An 18216-nucleotide genomic window follows, 5' to 3' on the forward strand; every position below is an offset into this window, starting at 1 on the left:
TATGACCTGTCTGAACTACTGTCTGAACTTACAGTATATTAGGTTATTGGTACCCTGACTACGAGACCATGTTTTGGGTGTCTGACTAGTGGAAAATTACCAACACTCTACGTGTCTGTCTTCTTCTTATGATAATGGGAAAGAATCAATGAGTCCCACGATCTTACTGTCATATACTGTATTCCTTATATACTGTATGTTAACTTCCATCTTTGGAAGAGAGAATTAGCAAGCTGCCACTAGGATGGTATGCTCACTGTTTGTCTCTTTGTCTGACTCTCTTCAATACAGCAATTTATTGATTGTCCTTTGGCTCGTCTCTGTCTTATTTTGGTTATGGATTTATCCATATCCATATTTATTTAAGTTATTATTTAAGTTTATTCCAACACCACCTATGAATAGTCTTCATGAGGGAGGGGGTTTCAAGGCTCCTCCACCTTGGGCCTTATAGTAACTCAGTCCCACTTCCCCCCCTTGTGACACCCCTGCCTGCATGTCCTTCTCTCACAGCATCCATAATAATCCTCCTCTTTGGTCTTCCTCTTCTCCTCTTGCCGACAGGCAGCTACAGTACATCGTCATCATCATCATCCTCCCCATTCACCCCTCGTCCCTCCCCTGCACATGTCCTTAACCATCCCAACACTGCCTCTCTGCTGTTTTATCCCCAAACCTGATAATCAAGCTGTTCGATCAAAGTCTTTATCATCGATGATGGAGCTATTAGTCAACTTGTGCGCTCATGATTGTTCTGAAATGTATATGAATGTTCAGATACACCTACAGCAGAGGTTATATGACCTTATAATGCACAAAACAAGGACTTCTATCCGCTGCAAAACTTTGCCAAAACAAGCACTAAAGAAAGAACAGTGTGAACAAAAAAATATATAATAATAAAATAAGATAAATAGCAGTGCAGAAATGTGTTTCAAGTGCAGATCTTGATCTTGGGGCAGCAGTGTGTTTGCTCCTAAAACAAATAAATAAACAGTCTCGGGGACAAAGGGAAGAAGAATGTGTCACGTCACGTTTGCTTTTTCAAACGGTTTGCCACGCGAGGCAACGAACGAGTTGTCCAGCACATCTATCAGCCGCTACACTGAAAAGACCTAAAATAGACTCTGTCCCTCAGCGGAGGAGACGCTCTGAAAAGAAGGACACAGATACACATCATGTCAAAGATCACATTTACATTGTAACCTACTAGTCCTTTTCATGTCCTTTTCAAGTCCTTTTTTCTGCCTCTTGGCCAGTTCCCACTTGCAAAAGAGACTGTTCTCAATGTGTTTTTACTGGTTAAATAAAGGTAGAAAAAAAAGGGAAAAAAGATATAGAAACTCACAGCATGGCACCAGTGTTTTTCTTCTTCTTTTCTTTCTTAATTAAATCTTAGTTATCTTTATTCATGCAGTTTTGTGTTAGTTAATTGCTTTCCTAATGTTTTTTTTTAAATCCTTATACAATGCTTATTAGTGAAATATTTTCCATATTTACTACATTTGAAATAACAAATAGAAAATAACGCTTCCGATTGCATGGTGTTTTTTTCTTCTTTCTTTTTGTTTTCTTTATAACACAGACATAGGCTAAACAGGAAACTGTAAAAAAAAGGGGGAAGAAAACGTACAGACTGTATAAGCTAATAGAATAAATGCTTTTATGCTTGTATCTTTTCTTGTAGGTCTCAACATGTACAAGGGCAGCCAGAGCCAAAAGATTCCAGGTAAATATTAACGCAAAACTGAACGTGGCATCTGTCTAAATGACATACATTACATTTCCTTTGCATACGACTCCAAGGGCATCAAGTATAAACCTGTAAATCTGTGATGTGACAATAAACCTGATTGTGATTCTGATTAGAATTTGGATAAACCTGCAGTCTGAGCAAAGATGACCCTTTCTTAAGACTTTAAGACATGTTTTCTGGTGCATGAACACAACATAAAGTGTCAGCATTGACATTGTGCTGCAGTCAGTTAGTGTACCAACTGGTTCTTTTGTTTTTAACCTCAAAGACACAATGGAAGTTTCACACCATGAGAGCTTATAGCCTATAGGCAACACAGTATTTTATTGAGAACCTTTATGCCAGCTAAAGTGAACCTGTTTTTTGTTAACCTTTTAACTGAAGTTATCTGGGTTGAAAATAGTTAACTGGACAATAATATATAATGTCCAATCAGACAGGACTGGTCATGCCATATATAGGCTAATATACAGTATAAATGGTAAGAGTTTCATTTCCCAGCGGATTCCTTGCCACTCGCATCAGTTGAAATGTCCCAGCATTGCACCTGTCTAGTTTTACATGTGTTCTGTTTCCTGTTAAAGGTGGTAATTCTGCGTTCTACCCGGTGGGGGCGCTAACAGAGGTGAAGGCTGGCTACCTGTACAAGTCTCCACCCACCAAATGGCCCAACACAGAGGTGGGTTGTACTAAGAATAATGACTGTCATCATGGAATAACAATATAATAACTATACAATTATACTTATCATGCTACTATATAATGTTATGGTGCTTTGTAGAGTTTGAAAAATGAAGCACCCCTTCTACATGTTATATAGAACACATTTTCATCTCAGGGACCCCAAACTGCACTGTAAAAACAACAGTGTTCATTGAACCCTGAGAGTGCACACATGTGTACTCCTTTGATCCTGTGTAAAGGCACATTTGGTTCCTATACTATATCAATTATTTAGCTGGGGGACTTCCTTATAACCCAGTGTTTTAAGTGTTTTTGAACAATAACACACTCAATGTCGCTGTTCTAGTATTGTCAGGCAGAAACCTATATCTCCATAATGTCAACTTCTTTTTACATGAATGCCCTACTTCATCATATTCACCGGCTTCGACTGCTCTCTTCGCATTCAACCGGACTTTATCACCCTTTTTCAGACGTTTGAACGCAGATAGTATCCACAGTGTATCCACGGAGGAGTATCTACTTTGAAGTACGCATGCGCCGATATCTCTCGCCTTGAATATTATGCCCCTCAGGGGAATCGAACCCAAACCGTGGGTTTATTGCATCCGTGCTCTACTGACTGAGCTAATGAACGGATGAAATGACTCCTTTTTTGTGCATTTATCTATGACGTGGATAGTGGGGTAGATGTTGATAGTGAGGGACTGAATATTTACTATTCTGTCCATAACGGCACATAACTCGGTAACGCGGCTGAGTGGGATTGGGCGCCGTTCGCACCGTTCGTCGCGGCAACTCCGCTCGCTAGCGCTCGCCTCGGTGGCGACTCACGGGGCTCATCGGCGCCCAATACCGCGCCGCTCCGTCGGGGTCAGTGGCGTGGAGCGTTACACTGGGGAACAGAGCACACTTGGCATCTGGTTCGAGGCTGGGAGTCACCTCAGGTTTTATTTTTGCGCTCCTCTGAGGTTGACCACTAGATGTCGTCATTTTACTACTAATATCTCTGCCTTGGTGAGATACTTCTCTGCATTGGTGAGATACTAGTATGCTGTATCTATGGATACCTCTGCATTGAAGAGTCTGAAAGCACGTGAATATTTCGCATTAAGTGCGTTGATATCATTAGAAGCAGGTGTCATATTACAGCGTGTCACAAAAGTAGTGAAAATAGCAGATCTACAAGGCCACAACGTGGATCAACTATTTTAAGCCATTTAGACAACGAACCCCCTTTTGGGGTTTTTACCTTTTAGGGTAGTCGGTGTTGCTATGTACAGTAGCCTATATAGCAACATACATTTCCCCGCAACACTGATTGATGCTTTGTGTTCCGTCTCTCCTCTCCTCCGATCAGAAATCGTGGAAGCGGCGTTTCTTCGTGCTCTACAAGATCAGCGAACAGGAACACCAGCTCAAGTACTTCAGGAGCGCAGAGGACCGCGACAGACACCTGGGAGAGATAGACCTGTCACAGTATGTCAATCAACTTCAGTCTCACATTTAAGGCTCATTCCCACCGGACACGATAAAGATAACTATATGTCGGCGTTCACATCAGTTATGGCGGCTTTATCGTAGTGGTGAGGACGCTACCATCCACTTCAATTAAAAGCGATTTTTTTTTTCGTTATTGCACCCAGAGTGGGAAAGGGCCTTGCGGCCTACACATTTTCACTCGTGAAGTGGATGAAACTCTTGTTTGTTTTAAAGCTCCAACATTTAGATTTCAGGAATGGGAGGTGGGAGAGGAAGGAGAAAGCATAGGAAAGAAACACAGCAAAAGTAAAATCAAAGATATTTACATTTAATACATCTAAAATAAAGAGTATTATAAAGTGGCAGCTGTGTACATGAGGTTAGACATAAAGGTAGCAACTCATTGGTAGGTCAGTGTATGAAGTTAGTCCACATAAAATGTAATCTACAGGTACAATCTACATGGTAGATCCACGTAGGGAAGTGGTCCTCATAGGAGAACTAGGAACAACACACAAGGACAAACAGTCTGGGGCAAAGTGTTCCAGTGCTGTGTTCAGGCCAGCCTGCATGGTGACAGGCGCTGTTCAACAGTCAGATGGTAAAGCCGGGCAGTAACTGTCCAGAAATCTGCCAGTCTGGCCCTTGATAATGAGGTGGGGCTCCTACCCTGGAACCTCCTGTTTCAGCTAATATTTCACTCTCTAAAATCTCCTACAGTATTTGTATGTGGAGAAATGTTTTCTGAATGGCCTCACTCATTACTCAAGTCTAAACTTAATTTAAAACGTAACTGTCCAAACAAATATTCAGGGATAAGAAGTCTTTCAGGTTATCTGTCATAATAAACTAAACTACATACTGTATGAACCAGCGTTGTCTCTGGGTTTCTGTCAGTCTTCACAGAGACGGAGACAGAGTTCATTAATCACACGTCCCTATTCTGGTTTGAACATTCGCAGAAATTAGCCCAACTTCAAGCTCTCAAAATGTGTCATTGGGAAAGATAGAGTAGAAAGATAGTGTAGCACGAAAAACAGAGAGGCCTAGTCTAGAGCCGTGGGGTTTAAGTGGTTGCTATGATTTAGCAAAACAACTAAACTTAACAACTTAAGCAACTAACTGTGAACAAACTGTGTGAACTTAGGGATTCTGTTGATGCATTCCATACAGTCTCTGTCGGGTGGAAACCTCATACGTCCAAAATGCTTTTTAGGATTCAAATTTAAAAGTAACTAAAGTAATAGATCAACAAGCTCAAAACACATCGCTTCATGCCGCCTTTCGAGCTTGTGGATCTGCAACTTTGGATACTTTTGTGTGACACTGTAGTACACCATAGTATGATCAAGTAGTCCGTTAATATACGGGTAAGAAAAAACATGAACGTTTAGAATATGGCGATAAGAAGTTTCTGCCCGACAGCAATGATATGACGACTATAGCCATATCTGATTTCCTTTTACAAAAAGTTGCGGGTTCGTCAAATCAGGAAAAGGGGTACAGAAGCCAGAGAAGTTTTAGAAGCACAGATATACAGTTATTACAAAGGTGTCTCGTACCAAGCTTATCACTCGTCCGTCCTAACTACTTTGGGTGGGTTTCTGCCAGAAGAAAACACATACAGTTACAGTATTACCTGACAGGAGCCAACGGAGACAAGTCAGCAATTATCTTTGAGCGGGCTAGACTCAAACACACAGCCCAGTGTCCACTGGCTAACTTTATTGACATAAATTCCACATTGTTAGAATGCCACAGAGAGTCTGTAATAATTACACCCTAAAGGTTTCTGCCCGAGCTGTCGCCTGTTTGTCGTTCCTGTTTTTGTATTATTAGATACAAGATATTAGATACATATATTAGATACATTAGACAGTAGATATGCTTCGACTTAGTTTTCCAGGAGGATTACCTTCGTTTCAGTGCAAATGTGAAACAGAAGTAGGGTGGGGGGCATAACAATTTCTGCAACTTTTTAGCACTTAAGATCTAGACAGAGTCTGCTGTGAATGCTACCAATAAGTGGGTCATAGTTGACTGCAGTGTTTACAGGTAGTGATAAATGCGGGAGGACCTTACTGACTGCATTCACACTGCTGTGATGTTGGCTGACATCCACACGAAGTCTCACATTCTAAACGATGTGTCCTGTGTGTGTTTTCACTCTTTGCATGGACACACGTTCTCCTGTATTGAGCTCACGTCGGTATTACATACCTGAATGGAATGTTTTAGAAATGTTATGAAGGGAATTTTCTAACTTTTGTCTGACATTTTTGACCGTGACCCTGACCCTATAGCCTGAGGTATTCATGCTGTAGTCACACGTCAGTTTGTCACGCACCGAAAATACTTAGAGTTGAAGAGCTTGTAGATCTGCTGTTTCAGCAATAAAACCGACCTCTAAACCCAACCTTGAAATGCCTGTTCCTAACAGTAACCCCAGACTTCCATAAAAACTCCCCATAAGGCATCTTTCCCCATGGCCTAGTGGTCCAGGCGTATACCACATACTGTAGCCTTTAATGCCTGACAGCGTGTTGTGGGTTCAAGTCCCGTTCTTGACGACCTTTGCTGCGTGTCACTCCACATCTGTGGCAGTTCGGCCTGCCACTGACGTTTCAACCACCTTGATATGTTCCCCCAATATGTTTTAACTGACATAATATATCAACACTGGGTTTAAGTTCGAGTTGCACTTTATAGTATATTAAGTTGCAGAGAATGTGTATTGATAATTGTTTAATTGATAATGACTCCATTGAAGGGAGCCTGTCTTGCACACCTCACTTAGACTGGTCCTGATTACCTGAATTGAACATACCAACTGTGGGTTTGGGTAAAATGGGAAATTGGGATGTCTAAAGTGATGTAATTATTTGAGATGTGTATTATTGGAGTAATGTGATGACTTTAATGTCAATTAATTATATTGTCATGGAATTGACATGGACCCTTGTCTTTGGACATTGAAATATACTGGTATGTTGTGGAATCAATCAGAGTTGGTATGGTCCAGTGGGAGGGGCTTAGCCTTTATAAGAAGGGAGACCTGCCACTGCTCGGGCAGTTAATGTAGAACTGTGGGAGAGGGAAGAGCTGTACCAATTGCTGGCCAGTGGAGCCTGTATATACTTAAGTTTGTGCTGTGCCATTTGAACATTTTGCCTGGACACGGTGAAGGTGAATAAAATACTGTTTTTGCTACAAACTCTCTGACTTGCTATTTTAGTATTTTTGCTATTTTTAGGTATCAAATCAAGGGCCTTTGGCCTAACACTACCCTCACTCGAGAGCAGAGTGTGACACTCCCAATCAGCCCAAGTGTGCGTGTGCAAGCGTGCGTGCGTGTTATAATCAGATTGGACTGTTGCCAGCTCATTGTTGAAATGACATCCTTCAGTGTTTATAGTTTCAATGCACAGATTATAGATTATTGGTCTATTCTACTGTTAGACTGATGTTTACCTACTATCCTAGATTACTATTGCTATGAATTACCATGTGATGTCCTTGCTTATTGCAGTTTAGTATCAGAACCGTCACATCTTGACATCACGCTCTGACTCTCACTGTGATGTCAGGGGAACCAAATCCCTTTTATTGACATACTGTATATGGAGATCCCTGTGATGCCAGGGGAACCAAATCCCTTTTATGCCCATATATGGAGATATGGAGGTCCCTGTGATGCCAGGGGAACCAAATCCCTTTTATGCCCATATATGGAGATATGGAGGTCCCTGTGATGCCAGGGGAACCAAATCCCTTTTATGCCCATATATGGAGATATGGAGATCCCTGTGATGCCAGGGGAACCAAATCCCCTTTATGCCCATATATGGAGATATGGAGATCCCTGTGATGCCAGGGGAACCAAAATCCCTTTTATGCCCATATATGGAGATCCCTCATGTCATCAATATTAAGCCCATATCTGTGAATGCCAATATATAATCACTGTAATGCCAGGGGAACCAAATCCCTTGTATTGCCATATAAGGAGTTCCCTGTGATGCCAGGGGAACCAAATCCCTTTGGCCAGACCTTGCCCTTTATGCCCTTAGGTGTATTACTGGTTGTAAGTCTGCTAAATGCCTAATTGCAAAGTGTAAGTGTGTGTGTGTGTGTGTGTGTGTGTGTGTGTGTGTGTGTGTGTGTGTGTGTGTGTGTGTGTGTGTGTGTGTGTGTGTGTGTGTGTGTGTGTGTGTGTGTGTGTGTGTGTGTGTCAGGATCATGCGGCTGTACATCAGTCCTCAGAACCACCCCAAGTGGAACTGGGTCCTGAAGAACTTCAAGTGCTCTCCAGCCTGCGTTCTGTTCATCAAGACGGCAGAGAGAGACTACTTCCTCATCGGAGAGAACAGGTCAGGAACACTTAGTGGACATAGTTGGATTTTACTGCTATTTAGAGTTCTACCCGAACCCGACCTGACATTGAGGTTAGGGTAGGGCCTAAAATGTATGCTAATTAGTTGGGCTGGGCCTCAGGCTCAATGAAAAAAGAAAAAGAAAAGAATATTAGTTTTAGTCTATGATAGAGTTTTCAAATTCTTCCCAAACCCGACTCTAGCCGACCCGACCCAACGTTTTTGGGCCGGGTAGGGCCTAAAATGTATGCTAATTTGTCGAGCTGGCCCAGTTAGGGCCCAGTTAAGGCCGGGCCTTAATTTTCAGGCCTGTTGAGAACTCTTCTGTTATTATAAGGCATATTTCACCTTAAAAAAGGTTCATTTTATCATCTACTCAGGCTTTTGTGAGCCCCTCCCTCGATTCAGTATTAAGATATTTAATATTAATTTCATCAGACACATTTTAACCATGTTAGATTCATTTAAAACACCCGTCCTTGGTTCTGGTTACACATACTGGCCTCCTAACTGACAACCGGAACCATGAGTATAGCCTAGTACTCATGTGCTTCCCACAAAGGGTCTGCTTATTGTAAATCGCTTTGGATTAAAAGCGTCTGCTAAATGCCTAAACTGTAAACTGTAAACTGTAAAGGGTTGATTAATGTATCTTAATTCAAACTTCGTGCAAGCACGCTGTTAGACAAACTAATGCTGCATTACCAGCCTTTATTTGCTGCAGACTCATAGGAGCATCTGAGGTCGGCTTCATAAGCTTTATAAATAAATGTTAATGGATGATATTAATAGTCTCATCAGTCTGCACCTCACCTCACCAACACACCCGCTGTTAATCCACAGCACTGTGACTATAGGCTACTGTACCAGACCTGTTCAAAAGCAAATAAACATAACGCCCTGTTACAAGTATTCTGCCACCGTTTGCCAAACAGTGGGTCGTGAACCCCATGCATATTTTATGGGTCACTGGTAAATGTAGCCCTTTATTTTTTGTTTCCTACCTTTTTTTTATTTTTATTTTTTTTTCAAAACATTTTCACCCAAAAATTCACAATTTGTCATAAATATACATAAAAAACATCTAACACATTCCAGAAATAAAAATAAAAAATAAGTAGTGAAAAGAAGATCGATAGGCTCACGATGTGTGTCATAGCGATGCGTTCTCGGTCAAAGGATGAAAATAGACTTCACTTCACATGCTCTCTGTGCTGGCCATAGAGTTAGCAGCAGTGACACTTTTATTTAGTGTCTCATAAAAGATGAAATGATGACACTGCCACACTCTCCTCACGCTATTTTAGGAACAATAAAAGACATCTCAGATAAGGAATTATGATGTTGTCCACTTGTTAAACTTCAATCTGTCCCTGGGTAATGGCCATGGCTTCATCCCACACAGACAATACAAGCTAGGTCTTCAGCTTTGATTTAAAAGGTCTGAGAGCCGCAGCAGACCTGTGGTTTTCCAGGGGGTCCCCAGCTAATTGTGTTACTACAGCCTCACAATCATTTAACCACTTTATCCATATTTATTCAAAGATATCACATACTGTACAAGCTCACACAGAGCTTGCACTTCTGCTATTTTGGAGCATTTGTGAAAAATCTCAAAAGGTTCTTTTTTTACACAAATCTTCTCTTCTGGGGGGCCCTGGCACCAAACAGTTCCAGATGGGGGTCCATCTGGAAAATACATGTGAATTTGTGGCGTCCTTGACGTGAAAACATGAGAACCACTGCTCTAGCATGGAATGATGACATTTTGAAAAGAACTGTGTTTCTATGTGCTCCCAGCTCGGACGTAGACGAGTGGTTCTCCGACCTGTTCAACGCTCTGAAATATCGCCCGCATCGAGTGTTCGACACAGAGGTACCGTGAAGAACAAGCACGCACACACACATACACATTGGATGTACAATTAACTGTGAGAAGCTGTATTTTCCTTTTTCAATATACATACAGTACTTTTACTCCAAAACATCTCAGATGTAAATATTGTAAAAAAGAATTAACTGCTCTATATTATGGTGACAGCTTTAGTTACTATTGTTGCAGTAGATTACATTAACCACTTACCGGTACATGGCCTATTTTATACTTTGGTCTACAAGTTATGAAAATACACATAAAAAAAAACAAATGTGAAATGGACGTTCTGCAAAATGCGGAACGTCCATGGCGCTAATCATTTTGTACTTTCACTGAAGTCAGAAAGTTGAATACAGAACTTTTACTGTACGGAATATTCCGTCATTGCGGTCATCTGAGTTTTGTTTTTTACCACCAGTGAACTCAGGTCACCTTCTGTGCCAGTAACACACAAAGGCTTAATTGATGTAATGTCACTGAGGTTTCATTTAGGTATGTATGTTGAGTCATGACTTCATTTAATACTGTCTCTCTCTCTCTCTGTCTCTCTCTCTCTCTGTGTGTGTGTGTCTCTCTCTCTCTCTCTCTCTCTCTCTCTCTCTCTCTCTCTCTCTCTCTCTCTCTCTCTCTCTCTCTCTCTCTCTCTCTCTCTCTCTTGCCAAAGGACTCCAGTGACACGTGTGTGGCGAGCGCTGAGGTAAACATATCTCTGTTCAGATAACCAGCCTAACCAGTCTCACTGCTAGCTGCCATGGAAAGAAACCACAACACAAACGCTTCTCAACCTCAGGTCCGGGGACCCCTCAGGGGGTCCCCAAATGGGGCCCTTACGGGTCTGTAACTATGATAGTGTTACGGACACTCTTAGGGCTGTATCTCTTATGCCCTAATAAAGGCCTGTCCATATGCCTGTCCAGATGCGAATGACGTAATTTTGTAGTTGAACCGGACCTTTCCGACGAAAAGTTTGGTGGTCAGGGACAGTATGGTTTAAGTTAAGGCATAAGAGCTGGTACTTAAGACAATCAAAATAGATCCCTCAGAGTCAAATTGACACTGAGGATTTCACAGTGTGGTTTGGGGTGTCCCAAAAATATGCAAACATAAATTCCATTTGTATACAACGAGACACACTCAGATGTTACAGACCTGTAACGGGTGCCATCTGGGCCCCTGCTGGGGCCCCCTCACCAGACTTTGAGAAACGGTGAACTAGTTACTAGGTTTTAACTATAATGACTAATGCCCCCAAATGAAAACGCCAGGTTGAATGTGGTTAAACTGGCTTGGCATGCAACTTATGCCAACGTATCCAAGTGGGTGACAGAAGTAGTTGTGTAGAGAAGTAGTTTTCCAAGATCGGTTATTTTTGAGTAGCCAAATGAATGTATAAATGGATAAAGGGGTTAAAATCATTATGATGCTGTATCAACTATATTTTTGCTGGGGACCCCCTCCCATGGACCCCTTCTTGGGGTCCCCAGACCACACTCTGAGAACCAGTGGTGTAGAGAGGTCATGGGAAGGTCTCCAGGGTGTCACACAAACCATACATTTTTTTTTATTCTACAGGATATTAGAGGCAGAAATTGTGAAAATAGCCGTTGTGAGCATGTATTAGAGGCAGAAATTGGCAGAAATTGTGAAAATAGCCGTTGTGAGCATGTACTGTAGATCTACTATTTTCACAATAGAACTTATTTAATGCCTCAACTCTTAGTGCTAGTCACACAGACCATACATTTTTTTTATTCTACAGGATCTCTTCTCCACTAGTCCCTCCCTAACATTTTAGTTGTTGATGAAATTGTCTATATATATATATATATCATATATATATGTATATATATATATATATATATATATATATATATATATATATATATATATATATAATATTATTAATTTTATATTATTATTATTATTTTTTTATCCCACAATTTTGTAACCCAAACAGTCAAACACAGGAACTCTCAACTTGACCTTTATATACTAGGTGTTGCAACCACCGCGGCCGCCGCGACCCCCGCGACCGCGACCTCCGCCTCGCCGATACGAATCCATAGAGCCGTCTCCCGTCATTTTTAGACCAGGATTGAGGGAGTAGCATGCAAGATTCCTTCACCAATGTAAACACAGTTGCTAAGGGAAGCTATTTTCTGAAGAGACAGCAAGACTCGCTGTGATTGGCCGGTGGTGTATGATCGGTGCTGTGATTGGCCGGTAGTGTATCATGTGGGAGATGACATCATTTTGCCGGGAAATTCTCCCCCCCTCACAACTCATAGAAAACATATAAAGAGAAGGCTTCAGAAGCTGAAAATAACAGAGTGGGGGTTCTAAAACTTTAGCGATTTAACAGTTAGGACAATTTTAAGATTTGTTTTATAAAAAAAGTTACATAGTATAACTTTAAGGACAATTTAAGGACCTCTAAAATGACAAATTAAACACTGGCCAAATTGTCAAATATTAGAGGCAGAAATTGTGAAAATAGCCGTTGTGAGCATGTACTGTAGATCTACTATTTTCACAATAGAACTTATTTAATGCCTCAACTCTTAGTGCTAGTCACACAAACCATACATTTTTTTTATTCTACAGGATCTCTTCTCCACTAGTCCCTCCCTAACATTTTAGTTGTTGATGAAATTGTCTATATATATATATCATATATATATATATATATATATATATATATATATATATATATATATATATATATAATATTATTAATTTTATATTATTATTATTACAGGCTGTAACCCATTTTTTCACCCAGTGCCAATTGCCTACGTAATCCTGGGCTCTGCTCTCCCTCTGCCGCGCCTGGGGAGACAACGGACTGACCTCATGCTTCCTTCTATGCATGAGGAGTCCAAGTTGCTTCTTTTCACCTGACAGTGGAGATTTCCCTGGTTTGGACGTAGCGTGTGGAAGGAACACGTTACTCCAACCAGTTCCTTTCCTCTCCATCAGGCGCCCCGGCTGGCCAGGGGGAGGCATTATTGAGACCAGGATTACTGCATGTTTTTGTGAGGGTTACAGAGGGTATCTACCCTAGGAGACACGGGGAGAACATGCAAACTCCACACAGGAAGGCCCTATCGCCAACCCATCTAGGGTGTGGTCAATATATTTAATCTTAGTTTTAGTCATATCATATCAAAGTTTTTATCATTTAGTTTTCGCCAGTGAAAAAAGGTAGTCGATCAACATTTTCCATCATAGTTTAAGTCAATGGCATCAACAATCAGAGAGCGCCACACTGTGCTAACACATCATGTCCAACATACACACTTATAGCGGCGGATCAGCACAGACTGGGGAGCTAGAGCGGCCGCGTGGGGATCAGAGGGATCCCGGTTCGAATCCCGGGCTTGCGGTGTCCTTGAGCAAGACACTGAACCCCTCACTGCTCCTAATGAGCAGGTTGGTGCCTTGCGTGGTTGGTGTGTGTGTGTGCGTGTGCGTGTTTCTGCTAAAGTGGCACGTCAATATTCGGAATCCATGATTTGCACAGACATCGGGGATCTCCATATGCAGTCGTGTGTTTGTCCATATTTACAGTATATTATAGACATGGGAAAACAGTCAAACACAGGAACTCTCAACTTGACCTTTATATACTAGGTGTTGCAGCCACCGCGGCAGCCGCGACCCCCAGTCAAACACAGTCAAAACAGTCAAACACAGGAACTCTCAACTTGACCTTTATATACTAGGTGTTGCAACCACCGCGGCCGCCGCGACCCCCGCGACCGCCTCCGCCTCCGCCTCGCCGATACGAATCCATAGAGCCGTCTCCCGTCATTTTTAGACCAGGATTGAGGGAGTAGCATGCAAGATTCCTTCACCAATGTAAACACAGTTGCTAAGGGAAGCTATTTTCTGAAGAGACAGCAAGACTTGCTGTGATTGGCCGGTGGTGTATGATCGGCGCTGTGATTGGCCGGTAGTGTATCATGTGGGAGATGACATCATTTTGCCGGGAAATTCTCCCCCCCTCACAACTCATAGAAAACATATAAAGAGAAGGCTTCAGAAGCTGAAAATAACAGAGTGGGGGTTCTAAAACTTTAGCGATTTAACAGTTAGGACAATTTTAAGATTTGTTTTATAAAAAAAGTTACATAGTATAACTTTAAGGACAATTTAAGGACCTCTAAAATGACAAATTAAACACTGGCCAAATTGTCAAATATTAGAGGCAGAAATTGTGAAAATAGCCGTTGTGAGCATGTACTGTAGATCTACTATTTTCACAATAGAACTTATTTAATGCCTCAACTCTTAGTGCTAGTCAGGGTGGGGGTCCCCAGTTAAAATGTCATTGATTATTTTGGGGGTCACGACCTGTAAAGGTTGAGAATCACTGCTGTACTGTACTGTACTGTACTGTACTGTACTGTACTGTACTGTACTGTACTGTATGTAATGTAATGTAAGTGTGTTGTGATTTTAATGTGTTCATTCATTAATGTGTGTGTGTGTTCCTTTGTGTGTGTTTCTCTCCAGGCTGATGTGATGAAGCAGCGTTCCATGTCGGACCCTCCCCCCCGGTGCAGGGCCATGTCGGAACCTGGACAGGTGCAAACCACTCTCTCTCATTGGCTCTTTGTTGATTTGCTGGTGGAATTCGTTTTTCGTAACATTCGTAGAATTAGTTTGTAAAAAAATGTTTCTGTTTTTGTTGTCAGGGATCGCATCGCCCCAGAATACCCTCTTCAGAGCCTATGAATCTGTACGACTACCCCAGATCCTACCTCAAACAGCTGGGCCTATGGGTAATGACACATACATACTGTACTACCTCAAACAGCTGGGCCTATGGGTAAATAAACTCACATACTGCTCTACCTCAAACAGCTGGGCCTATGGGTAAACACACATACATACATACACCCAGATCCTACCTCAAACAGCTAGGCCTATGGGTAAAGACACATACATACTACCTCAAACAGAATGGAGAACAGTATAAGTATAGTCAATACAATAGAAATGTAGTACAGTACAAGTACAGTTAAACACCCTGCCTAAAAGGAACATCCCAAATAAGACCTTTTACAGACTTTCTTTACGTTGGAACTTATGGATCCACATAAGTCTACACCGTAGTGGAGACTATTCTTCCTGCGGTCCAGGCATAAAACAACATCACAATACAAATCATACAATGCAGTTCAGTATTATTTCATAGACAGGCCTTAGTCCTACTGCACCTCCAACGGTGCATATGAGGGACTCTGCATGGCAGGGGCGTCCTCTTCCCTGAGCCAGGCATAAGACATTGATGTTGCTGTGTTGCTGGCTGTGTCCTGCAGAAAAAGGAGGCCTTGGACGAGGCGTTGGACGACCAGACGTCGGTCATTCGTGAGGAGAACGACTACATGAAGATGGAGGCAGTGTGAGTGTCTCCTCCTCTATCAGTGTGTGTACAGTAGATCTGTACACACACTCTCCTACATCGGCTTTATCTGTTTGCACGTATGTACTGTATGTCCTAGCTGTAGAAGGAGTTCTCCTTAACACTATGTCAGAAACCCATCCGCTGCACCGGCAGAAAGCCTGCGCTCTCTCGTCTGGTCCAAAAATAAAAAATACAGTTTCGCTACTCACCAAAACAGTAACATCGTCCCTTTACCGGGACAAACGACGTCCCGCACGGGATGCGCCTCTTTTGGCCAGAACACGGGGCATCCCAGCTAATACGGGATGGTTGGCAACCCTAGATATAGAACAGCTAACTGTAGTTAATGGAATAGTACAGCTAACTGTAGTTAATGGAATAGTACAGCTAACTGTAGTTAATGGGATAGTACAGCTAACTGTAGTTAATGGAATAGTACAGCTAACTGTAGTTAATGGAATAGTACAGCTAACTGTAGTTAATGGAATAGTACAGCTAACTGTAGTTAATGGAATAGTACAGCTAACTGTAGTTAATGGAATAGTACAGCTAACTGTAGATAATGGGATAGTACAGCTAACTGTAGTTAATGGAATAGTACAGCTAACTGTATTTAATGGAATAGTACAGCTAACTGTAGTTAATGGGATAGTACAGCTAACTGTAGTTAATGGAATAGTACAGCATAGATGGGTTATGTTTTGGCACCAAACTCCAACCAACAGTCTGTCATGTAACACAAAGACACTCTGTGTGGAGCCCTGACCTTCACAGTGAATTACAGCCTGTCATTGACATGTCAAACCCCATGTTTACTTGACCGTCTACATGTACATGTATGTATTAATGTGTTTGCTGTGTCCTCTGTGTGTCCCTGACAGGTATGAAGACATCACCTCCTTAACAGAAGGCCAGAGAGACACTGAGCTGTTGTAAGTTTACTTTATTAGTGTTGTTGTCTATGAGGAAACACACTGTAGTTCTAATGCAACTTTCTTTCTGTCTAGATGAACAATGCAGACTATAAATAGGAAATGTACTATAAATAGGTCAGGCTTCACATTACATTCTGGCTATCTAGACTATAAATAGTCTTTCTTTCTAGATAAACTATCCAGACTATGAATAGGCAATTTACTGGACTATAAATAGGTCAGGCCTCACATGAATCATGGTTGCCCAACAGGGCTTCACATGACAATGTGGTTATCCATACAACACATAGGCAACCTCACTCGCAATTTCCCAGAATTGCATCTTTCTAGTTTGATTTGATTTTGGTAAAAGATATACCATACCGTACAAGTATAATAATCATATATCTTTAACCCAGGGTAACACATTAAAGTGTAATGAAACACGTGTTTCAAATGTGGTAGGCCTACTGCAACATAACTAAAAACTAAAAATAGTCCAATACATAGCACTAATAAATTCCACATCACCAATAAATAACAAAGTAGAATACATTTTAGCACGCAGAAATTACACAATACAAAACCAGTTTTCCAAATGTGTGTTTTTGTTTATTTGCAGTTGACAGTTACATGCTTTTATAATAATGGGAAAGTGAATCTATTTATTTTAATCAAAACATGAATGGGCAACGAATGACCCAACAGTCAGTTGGTGTTTCAACTATTAATCAACATCACATGTGGAAACAAAAGTAGGCCTTGTTTGTCTGACCCTGTGTGTGTGTGTGTGTGTGTGTGTGTGTGTGTGTGTGTGTGTGTGTGTGTGTGTGTGTGTGTGTGTGTGTGTGTGTGTGTGTGTGTGTGTGTGTGTGTGTGTGTGTGTGTGTGTGTGTGTGTGTGTGTGTGTGTGTGTGTGTGTGTGTGTTGTTCCAGGGACATTGAAGTGAAGGAGTTTACTGAGGGAGGAAGCTTGGTGAAGTCTATAACTAAGGTGTACGACAGGCTCAAAACCCAGATGTCGACGGAGACGTTAAACGCTGGAGAAAGGTACACGGCTCATGAACTGCTGGTCACTTTCCTTTGTACACACAGTCACACACACTTCATACATACTGTACATACTGTACATGCCGTATATTTCCAAATAGTAGCCCGGGCGTTTAATATGCAAAATTGATTTGGACCCCAGGAGTTTAAAAGAACCAGGCAGCTATATTTGCGACATTTGGACCTGGATCTGTGTCGAAATATTTGAGTTACATGTTTAAAAATTATATATTAAAAGATTTGCAGAAAAAAGAATCATGATTTTAAAAAGAAATAGCGGATCTACAAGCTCGGCAGCGCAGCACTAACCCTGCCGCACTGTGAACTTGCATATCTGCTATTTTTTTAATAGTTAAAACATAAAATAATGGTTAAAGTGGTTAAAATCTAAAGTGACACGGATGTTTGGAACTTTTATTTGCGGTTATTTGAATGCCGTTTGATATGCAAAACGTTGTCATATCTACAGTAAATACTGAATCAAGCAACTTAAAAACTGTCCGGGACCCTCACAAAAGCCTGCGTAGATATTAAAATGACCCCAAACATGCTTGAAAGTGAAATATCCCTTAAGCATGTATTTTTGAACACTTCAAGCAGAACTAATACTCCAAGAATTCTGATTCGACCCAGCTACTTTTACTTGTAGTTAAGTAACATTTGACCAG

General features: G+C 41.4%; 1 protein-coding gene across 1 annotated transcript in view; it reads left to right on the top strand.

Annotated features, from left to right (window-relative positions):
- Positions 1–1691: 1691 nt before the first annotated feature.
- The window catches only part of LOC308289542 (pleckstrin homology domain-containing family S member 1-like), a 38598-nt gene continuing 22073 nt past the window's right edge, over positions 1692–18216 (top strand). The window contains exons 1-11 of the mRNA XM_080731253.1: positions 1692–1729; positions 2341–2435; positions 3801–3919; positions 8158–8292; positions 10096–10171; positions 10836–10868; positions 14690–14761; positions 14872–14958; positions 15499–15581; positions 16466–16516; positions 17435–17548. Of these exons, the coding sequence (XP_080587379.1) occupies positions 1696–1729; positions 2341–2435; positions 3801–3919; positions 8158–8292; positions 10096–10171; positions 10836–10868; positions 14690–14761; positions 14872–14958; positions 15499–15581; positions 16466–16516; positions 17435–17548 (899 nt within the window). The 5' untranslated portion in view covers positions 1692–1695. The remainder of the gene's footprint in view (positions 1730–2340; positions 2436–3800; positions 3920–8157; positions 8293–10095; positions 10172–10835; positions 10869–14689; positions 14762–14871; positions 14959–15498; positions 15582–16465; positions 16517–17434; positions 17549–18216) is intronic.

The sequence above is a fragment of the Nannobrachium achirus genome (assembly GCF_963921795.1).
Source record: "Nannobrachium achirus genome assembly, chromosome: 1".
NCBI lineage: Eukaryota > Metazoa > Chordata > Actinopteri > Myctophiformes > Myctophidae > Nannobrachium > Nannobrachium achirus.